At 36.4% G+C, this 10,401-nt stretch overlaps 2 protein-coding genes across 2 annotated transcripts in view; both read right to left on the bottom strand.

Moving 5' to 3' along the window:
- The window catches only part of LOC107717471 (soluble calcium-activated nucleotidase 1-like), a 7,090-nt gene extending 1,957 nt beyond the window's left edge, over positions 1–5,133 (bottom strand). Inside the window, exon 1 of the mRNA XM_016524234.1 lies at positions 5,013–5,133. The gene's annotated coding sequence lies outside the window, so the exon portion shown is untranslated. The remainder of the gene's footprint in view (positions 1–5,012) is intronic.
- Positions 5,134–6,934: 1,801 nt separating this feature from the next.
- Positions 6,935–10,401, bottom strand: part of LOC107717491 (synaptogyrin-2-like) — a 4,415-nt gene continuing 948 nt past the window's right edge. Inside the window, exons 2-4 of the mRNA XM_016524256.1 lie at positions 9,611–9,848; positions 8,455–8,588; positions 6,935–8,359 (exon numbers count right to left, since the gene is read on the bottom strand). Coding sequence (XP_016379742.1) covers positions 8,165–8,359; positions 8,455–8,588; positions 9,611–9,848 — 567 coding nt within the window. The 3' untranslated portion in view covers positions 6,935–8,164. The remainder of the gene's footprint in view (positions 8,360–8,454; positions 8,589–9,610; positions 9,849–10,401) is intronic.

Here is a 10,401-nt window from a genome sequence, read left to right on the forward strand (position 1 = left end):
GAAAGTTAAAAAAAAAAAAAAAAAAGTCACCAATTTTAACCCCTTTCTGCATTGGTGACAAACCCGTTTAACGACCTTGTTTCTCTATCATTTAATTTAACTGTCAATCCTTCATTGAGACAAACAGGGGCAAAGGTTACAAATTTACAGACAACAATTTTCATCTCTCCAGCATGACTCCTCTTCTTAAGTTTGCAAACAAGAAATATAATCAAGTAGATTATCAAATAACTAATATTTCTACACTTAAATGATAAAAAAAAAAGATTAGGTTGCATTAGATGCTTACATCAATAACAAAAATTACAAGTTTTAGATCACTCTTGTCCTACCTAAGACACGACTATTTAGTTAGACCCAAGACACCAGACACTTACCAGCTTCTCCAGCTATGACAGGATACACTGATGCCACAGCAACACTTTGTGTAGGAAATGAATAATGTTGACGTGGAGGGAAGGAGTGGCTTGGTAAACGGACGGAAGATATACAGGGTGAAAACAGGTACGGCTGGATATTACAGCAATGATGTGAAAGCAGTTAACCAGTTTAAAAGGATTAGCACAATTCTCACGTTAAACAAACAAACCAAAAAAAATCAGCAGCAGCCCTGGTCTTATTTATAAGTGTGTTACTCCAACTGTAAGACTCTGTACTGAACCATAACATACATACCCTAAAAAACAATACCTGTGGAATTTAGTTTGTTAATGATTTGTTTATCTGAAATGTTAATATTTAACACAGCTGAAAGCCTAAAACACAACCATTTCTGAATCTACATGGATGAAGGAAAGACTGTTTAATGGTATAAATGGTGTAAATGGTATAAAATCACCCCTTCATATGCTCCGTCAGCTAAAAATGACTTAATGAGGTTTGGGCTGTCCATCCAGCCTGTGAGCACCACTGACAGTATCCTATCTGGCCATATTGTTGTAATTTTAACACGTGGGACGCTCCGAACCCGGAACGGTGTAGCCTCCATCACTTCTGTCCAAACAGAGACGTACAACTCAAAAATCGGCTCAAAATTGCACAAACACTGTGCGATTTTTGACAGATTTTGAGGCAAATTCTGACTTGTGCGACTCTTTTTTGAATCGGGCCGAATTCCAGCTTCGTCATGCGTCGTTTGTTGTGCAGTGTACAGGGTGAAACAATAAACGATTAACCTCTCCCGACTGGCAATCGAACGGTCGGAGGAATTTCTGAAGCTGCCTTTCCACTGTCTCTGACATTTGGATACGATTTTCGCATTTCTCCCCCTTGTGGCAGTCGCACAGAACTTTCAAACTGGTCGTGAAGCAACCATTACCCTAGGCTTATTCACCATGGTAAAATTAATGTATGAATATATCCACACAAAACAAATGACCCCCAAAATAAAAACATAGTAGGTTTATGGGGCTAATCAACGTACATAATGATTTAATAATTATAAAATAATTATTTCTGCCATAATTATTCTAAACGCCATTTTACAGAAATAGTGTTTACAGAATAACGTTAAAGTGTAAAAATATTGGTAATTCTGAATTCTTGCGCTCATAGTTTTGATTAGAATACATCACATCTGGTCGGGCGGTCGCATACGGTCTAGCCGCAGAAGCAAAGATTGTCTTACTATTGGGAGATGAGAGGGTCTGTATTACTTACTATTGGAGAAAGCGTAACTGTCAACTTGATCATGTGTGCCTTAATAACCAATCACATCACAGCCTTGACGTCACTGAATTTCAGTCATTGTAGTGCAACACTCAATTGCCGTTTACGGACACCATAGGAATGAATGAGAAATGCCGTAAGCTGTAGCCCACCTGTCGCAAAAAGTCAGTGACTTCTCTTATAAAACGCCATTTTTTCGGTGTAAACTCTAAAAATAGTTCAATCCAAAAGTATTTCTTAGTGTAAAACGTTGGCGATTAGCTGATAGGCTGTCGATTCATTAAATTATAAGCTGCTTCCTCTAAAAAGCTGTTTATTCAGTGTAGTGAAGCCTCTCTTCCATTGACATCCATTCAAACAAAACGGCCTCTGGTCTCCTTTGCCACGTACTGGCAAACCGGAAGCATTAGCTTTAGCCGTTACGCTTTTTTGGCTAAAGGTTGCAGGCTTGCCTTCTAGTGGCTTTGGCAGAAGTTCAAATATTTTAATGGATCCGAAGCTCAAAACAGATCCGAAATTTCCACATACGCATATAATCGGAACTCCACGCAGCTCCTGCACTACTCTCCATTGGAAATTAATGACTTCCGTTCTATCGCTTGTCATTTGTCGGAGATAGTGGAAAGGCAGCTTGACATAAATTTGGAATCGTATCACACCAAACAATTTTGGGTGCAATGCGCAGTTTGTCCTGTGGGTAGCAGTAAAGGAAAAAAGTAATTCATTGTGCCATAGGAAATTACTCAAAGCGAGAATACATGCAGAGACTGGAGCTTCACATATTCATTAGAGCCAAAAACAAAAACAAAAAAAAAAGAGATACAGGTAATGAAAATTAATTAATTTCAGTCATGTTCACGTAGTATGAAATAAACAAGTAGAGATAACTGCGGGCTGGAGCAGTGGGCGTGGCAAAAGATTAGGGCTTGCCGAAAGGTAGGGGGCGTGGATAAAGGTCTTTCTAATTGGTTAGGGTTAGGGGTTAATTTCTGTTGTAGCATTCACCTTTTGGCACGCCACCTTTTGCACGCCCATTATTCTGACCTGCAGCTACCCCTGTCTCGAAATAAACTATCCAAGTGTCCGCTGTTGCTTATATTATTATCACAGTACTATACAAAATTATTTGTCAAATAAATGAAACATGATGAAACATTCATTTGAGTTGAAATTGTTATAGCTTACTTCTAAAGATTGCAGTGATACATGACATGGTGAAAATGACTGAATGAAAAATACTGAAAGTAGGTTAAGATGAATTTTAAGTGGCCCCTGCCTGCCTACAAATGATCTACAAATAAAAGAAGGCAAATTAAAATGAACATTAAAATGTATGTTGCCACTTCACTGTACTCTCCAAAGGCAAAATGCAGCAACTACACCAACAATGGAACTGAGGAAATGGCTTCCAATTTCTTTGATTGCATTTTGATTGATGTGATATGAATTTCCACACTCCACATTCTCTTAATCTGAACAGTTCATTCAACCCAGCCAACAAAAGGAGTGGTACATGTGTATTCAGGAAGAGTATGCACTTATTATTATTAAAGGGGTCATATGATGTTGCTAAAAATAACATTATTTTGTGTATTTGGTGTTATGCGGTTTAAGGTTCAAAAAACACATTATTTTCCACATACTGTACATTATTGTTTCTCCTCTATGCCCTGCCTTTCTGAAACGCGTCGATTTTAACAAAGCTCATCGTTCTGAAAAGCGAGGTGTGCTCTGATTGGCCAGCTATCCAGTGCGTTGGGCGTTATGCAAATCTTTCCACATCGTGACGTAGACATGTGGGGCGTGTTAGAACGAGCCGTTTTAGGAGGGCGTGGACGAGTCTTAAGAATATCTCTTTGGGTTTGAGACTTTAGTCTTCCCAACTTCAGGGATCTTATCTATTCACGAACAGCTTGTAACACTCCAAAGAGAAAGGAAAACTTGAAATCGCATCATATGACCCCTTTAATATTATTATTATTATGCATCACATTAGACTTTAACAGTTTTGCAAAACATCTGTTGCCCTTTTGACTGTACACTTGTGTGAAAACCTTTGTTCCATAAAAAAACTAGACAATTCTAATATTCACATTCCCATTTTACTGAAATAAAATACAACATTACTCTGATGTGCAATCAAATACACATGATTAGAGTAGTAAGGATTCTTTGTATTAAAAATACTAAAATAATAGAAATAATGTGTACAGCTTATTAAGTGAAACATATTCACCAATAAATGCCAACTACAAATGTTGCTACTTCCCCTTTCATAATACTCATTAATAAAATCAATACTTAAAAAACTAAATATAGAAGTTGAGTTGTATTAAAAAAAATATTTGCAACTTTGTGGCACACTGTAGTTACAATTACAGCTTTTAATAACACAGGAATGTCATCAATTCTTGTTTAATAACGGGCAAGTTTTATACACTACAAGCAGTTTAGGACATTTGTAAACCTTTGGCAATGACTGATCTTGCATCTTCTGATTCTGATGATCACAAAGAAGTTATGGCTTCAACAAATTTGCAAAATATGTATTTGTAATGCATTTTGTTTCCCATTATTTGATCCCTGAACCACTGTGACTGTCTCTATCAGGTTGGCCTTTGTCCGTAAATATCAGTTTATTTAAGGAGCAAATTTAACTTAGTCAATTAATTCTGAACCAGATGGCATGCGTTTGATTTATTACCATTTTTTAAAAAACGTTTTTAACAAAGTTCTAATTGTAATAAATGTAAACAATCCCTGGATTATTCAGTAGAGTATAATATTCCAATTGATCTCTATACAGACCAGTGAATATTCCACAAATAATTACAAGGACTAGGATGTGTACCAAGAGCTATCTATTTATGGATTCAATAATAAGAAATTCCTTAGGCCTCGTGAACTAACTAATCTTTAGTCACGTGATGTAAACATTTACCGCTGGACCAATTGGACAGCGCTTCTTTCTACCTATTCAATCTAGTATTTGTTACCCAAAGATATTATAATTATAAATAATTCTACTTCTCCGTGTGTTCGGTCAAAAACTTGGGTTATACAGTATATTTCACAAGAGTTCATCTCTTGCATTAACATCAACATTTGTAACTATCTTAGATATTCGGTTATGAAAAGATCGCACACAAACTATGTGCTATTAAACTACTTTTTTGTGTGTGCGAAGGTATTTCTTTAATTTTAATTAATATACATTTTATTTCAAAAAGTCGTATTTGCTTGGCCCACCTAACAGTGACATGTCTAGAGAGCCAGTGAATTTCTGCATGAACCCAGTACAGTGTTCTCTAGCTGCAAGTATTTCTAAAGTGTACTATACTTACAGTAGGGTGGAAGACAAGGCTCAAAATGAATCCGGGCTGTTGATGATCAAACCGCGGCTTGTGAACTCTCATTCCTCACGGATCCATTCAGGCAGCTCTGCGCATCCCATCCACTTCCGCAATCGGGGGTGTGCTCAGTGCCCAGCGAACCAGACCTATCCGCTCATACACGCGTACATTTTACGCATACATTTTTTTTTTTTGTAACTACGACAGCAATGAAAACATTGCATTTTACAGCATGCAAGAAACACGTTACAGGGTTATAATATATATATAAAAAATGCAATCAATGAAAAAATTACTAATAAAAAAGGTGACAGGAGTGTAATAAAAAGTTTCATATTACCATAATACTCAATCATGTATACGCTAATACTAATTTGATTTAAAATGTATACAGAATGCACTATAGGCTGTTTACATGAATTTATAGTTATGAATTTACGAAAAGCAAGACCATAACCTATGAAGAGCATGGCTATTATAATAGATAGGCTATTTATTTCAATGGTTGCAATATATTTCTCAGGAGATTTTTTGTTGTTGTTGTTGCACCCACAATAATATAGTTACATGCAAACCAGCAAACCCTTGATCTAATAATCTAAACGTAAAATATACTTATCTAGAACAATTTGAGTTTGTGATATATGCATATTAGCTTAAATTAATTCATTCTGTCTTTGATGTAAAGCTTTGGGCTTAACATAAAAAAACAATAATTCATAAGATACATGTTTTTAAGTAATTATACAGCCATGCAATACGTTGTACTTTTGTAACAGTTACACAAGATCCTGCAGACTCTGAGATATTATCTGACCACTACTCAGCACAATATACTGGACTTGCAATAACACACAGACGGAAACGGAACATGACAGAAATTATATTCATCCAGGTATCAGCACCAGTGACCTACATTATTGATTAAAAAAAATCACAAGTACTTTAAACACAGCGGTGTTACAAACCTTTAAATAGAGGCTACAATAAAAATTACATCTAAATTAAGAAAGTAGACTACAATGTTAAAGGGTTAGTTCACCCAAAAATAAAAATTAGCCCATAAATTACTCACCCTCAAGTCATCCTAGGTGTATATGACTTTCTTCTTTCAGACGAATCCAGTCGAAGTTAGATGAGCAAAGCTGACCTCATACGTCATCCGCCCGGAACTGCTTCCCTTTACAACAGTGAGCGCAAGCTACATTAAAGTGATTATTACGTTTTGAATATGGATATTTTTCTTACAAAAACGCATCGATTCGCTACAGAAGGCCTTTGTTCACCTCCCGGAGCCGTGTGAGACACTTTTTTTTTATGGATGGGCGCATTTTAATTAAGTGCTTTTGGACTGATGCATGCAACACCCGCTGAGTGGCATTAAACAGCTTGAAAGATCAAAGACAATTTATAATATAACTCCGACTGGATTCGTCTGAAAGAAGAAAGTCATATACACCTAGGATGACTTGAGGGTGAGTAATATATGGGCTAATTTTCATTTTTGGGTGAACTAACCCTTTAAGAGGTTGTACACCAGGCTGTGCAATGATTAGATTTTTTTGACAGGAATAGTTCACCCAAAAATAAAAACTGTAATTTATTCACCCTAACGGTGTTACAAACATGACTGACTCTCTCTTCTGCAGAACATACAAACAAGAATTTTGAGAACACTGTACCCCACTGACTCTCTTTGAATTTTGAAACTTGAGACATCTTTATCTTTTATTTCTTTATTTTTTTCAAAATTATCTTTTGTGTGTGTTTGTTTTGCAGTAGAAAGAGAGTCATACATAGAGCAGAGGGTGAGTAAAAAATAAAAAATAAAATTTAATATTTAAAATTTTTGCCAAACTACCCCCTAATCTTTAGATTTCAAACGGGATACAACAAGACTTTGATATCAGTTCACATTGGAAAAAATCAAGTGTTTATTGTGCAGCATTTCCTTACAAAAACGAGAATGTTGCAATACCTGCTGTTACAAATACAGTTGCAAAGTAAATTAACAGAAAGACACAATGATTATGTGCTATAACAGGACTGTGTAAAGGAAATTTCTCTACCTTCAACAAAACAACCATATTGAAAAAAAGTTTAAATTTAGTGGCCAACTTAGATGATTATTTATTCTAGTTTTTCTTTTATTCATTTGAGGGAAATGAAGAAAACAGTAAAAGTGGTCTAAAATAGTCAATGCAGAAATACATGTATAGAAATTCCTTGGAACTAATGTCAATTCCTAGATATTACTTTCAAAATAAGGCACAATTTCAATAGTAAGAGGTAGAAATCTTGCAGTGAATTTGGCCTGACATAAAAGAGCATTTTAAAGGTAAACTGCTAGAAGTCGTCAACAATATTACATTATATGATTGTTTAATACTTCAATACTCAGGTGCTTAAAGTTTACAAAAATAAGGCGTAGTATCCACACAAAGCCCATTGTCTGTCAAAAATTAAATTAAAGCACATTTACAGTAGTTTACTTGTTTCAATTCCTATCTCACAACCTCAATCTAACTATTCAACAGTTATCTATTCTAGACTCAGGACTGAAGTTAGCAGTAAATAAAGCCATTTGGCAATAGATTTAGTGCATACTTTTCAACAAATGTGATATATGGCAAAGCAGTGCTTTTAAGAAATTACTCAGTTGTGGTAATGTATTTGGCACAGAGTCTGTTCACTTTCTATTATCTGCATATGAGGAATTTTGTTTAGATTTCGGTTATGTATGGAAATGACTCTACCGTTAAGGCACGTCAGTTCTGTAGATTTTCATACATTATGTGATTGTGCATTCAAGACATGGAATAAAGCAAATTCCATCTATTTCACAAATGTAAAAACTGCAGTTGGTGTTGAATCTGTTTTAAAGAAACTAATTTGGAGAAGAAGAAAAAAAACTAGCAAGATAATTCTGCAGAAGTGCAAAGATCTTTTACACTTAGGGTTTAGAATTTGCATCAAAACGAAATCAAAATAAATAGCTTTTTCCAAACACGAAAATACACACTAGCGAAGCACACCAAATCCCTGGACACAATTTAAACTCTTATGGAAAAGGAAAAAAGTGGAGCATATGAAACACAGTTCACACAGATGAGCCTCTCAGAAGTGTTAAAATGCCTTCACCCTCAGTACGCGGGAGGCTGATAGCCTCCCTGTCCCGCAGAACTGGCGGTGAATGGGGACTGCTGGTAACCCTCTGGAGCACCAGCATACGCGGAAGGGTATGGGGAAGTATGGTCGCCGGCTGGATCATTGTAGCCTAGGCCAACCTCGTCCATTCCTTGGCGGTATCGTCGAAATGCAAACACAGTAAGCATGGCCTTGAGAAAAAGGGTGATACTTGTTTCAGTTTATCAAATAGACAAGGAGACCATCAGACAGCAACAGGAAGTCTAATAAAGTGAGATGTGCTCACCCAGGTGGCAGTGGAGAAGAAGGAAAAGGTCACCACAGCTCGAGCTGCATCAGCTATTACAGCTGTTTGAGTAGTGTGAGACCACTGATTGGCTAGGAAGCAGAAACACACAAACCACAGGAACGTCCACACACCTGATTAGAAAAACGGAGAGAAACATAAAGGGTTTGTTCTCCCAAAAGTGAAAATTCTGTCATCATTTACTCAACCCCACGTCATTCCAGAAAATCATAAAAAAAAATAACAATAATAATTCTTACCAGAGAAACCAAGATCACCGAAGACGATGTATTTTCTGTCGTTGGCATTGCTTATCTGTGGGAAGTAGGCATCCAGCACAATAAAGACAACACAGGCCAGGAAAGCTAAAATTCCAATACCAATTCCATAGCTGCAAGCACTGACATGCTGATTGAACATGCATTTAGTGACGTCTACATGTTCTTCATTCATGTAGCCTTCAGAAAGGATGGTAGCAAACACCACTATGGAGAAGAGCTGCGACGGAAAGAAACAGAGGCAGAATTAGGGACAACAATAGAATCTCTTTAATAATGCATCCTCACAGGTGTAAGAAACACCAAAAAAACTACTATTGATACATTGTCTGAATGGGAATCTGTCTAAAGATTTAACATTTAAAATTTAATCTTTTTTTGTGTGCTTATGCTTACACTATATTTCTTAAAAACATGAATGTCTTTGCAGTAAATAATAAAATATAAAAGTATGCCAAACTGTCTTAGTAGCTACTATCTGGGGCCAGTGTAACTTCAAGGGATAGTTCACCCAAAGATGAAAATTCTGTCATTAATTACTCACCCTCATGTCGCTTCAAACCCGTAAGACCTTCGTTCATCTTCGGAACACAACTTAAGATATTTTTGATGGAATCTGAGAGCTGCATAGACAGCAACACAACTGAAATGTTCCCAAGTCCAGAAACGTAGCAAGGAGATCCGTAAAATAATCCATGTGACATCAGTGGTTCATCCGCAATTATACAAAGCTACGAGAATACTTTTTGTGCGCAAAATAGAAAAACGGAGAGAAACATAAAGGGTTTGTTCTCCCAAAAGTGAAAATTCTGTCATCATTTACTCAACCCCACGTCATTCCAGAAAATCATTAAAAAAATAACAATAATAATTCTTACCAGAGAAACCAAGATCACCCAAGACGATGTATTTTCTGTCGTTGGCATTGCTTATCTGTGGGAAGTAGGCATCCAGCACAATAAAGACAACACAGGCCAGGAAAGCTAAAATTCCAATACCAATTCCATAGCTGCAAGCACTGTCATTCTGATTGAACATGCATTTAGTGACGTCTACATGTTCTTCATTCATGTAGCCTTCAGAAAGGATGGTAGCAAACACCACTATGGAGAAGAGCTGCGACGGAAAGAAACAGAGGCAGAATTAGGGACAACAATAGAATCTCTTTAATAATGCATCCTCACAGGTGTAAGAAACACCAAAAAAACTACTATTGATACATTGTCTGAATGGGAATCTGTCTAAAGATTTAACATTTAAAATTTAATCTTTTTTTGTGTGCTTATGCTTACACTATATTTCTTAAAAACATGAATGTCTTTGCAGTAAATAATAAAATATAAAAGTATGCCAAACTGTCTTAGTAGCTACTATCTGGGGCCAGTGTAACTTCAAGGGATAGTTCACCCAAAGATGAAAATTCTGTCATTAATTACTCACCCTCATGTCGCTTCAAACCCGTAAGACCTTCGTTCATCTTCGGAACACAACTTAAGATATTTTTGATGGAATCTGAGAGCTGCATAGACAGCAACACAACTGAAATGTTCCCAAGTCCAGAAACGTAGCAAGGAGATCCGTAAAATAATCCATGTGACATCAGTGGTTCAACCGTAATTTTACGAAGCTACGAGCATAATTTTTGTGCGCAAAAGGAAAAAAAACAACT

The sequence above is a fragment of the Sinocyclocheilus rhinocerous genome, unplaced genomic scaffold, assembly GCF_001515625.1.
Source record: "Sinocyclocheilus rhinocerous isolate Xijiao unplaced genomic scaffold, SAMN03320098_v1.1 scaffold393, whole genome shotgun sequence".
Lineage (NCBI taxonomy): Eukaryota > Metazoa > Chordata > Actinopteri > Cypriniformes > Cyprinidae > Sinocyclocheilus > Sinocyclocheilus rhinocerous.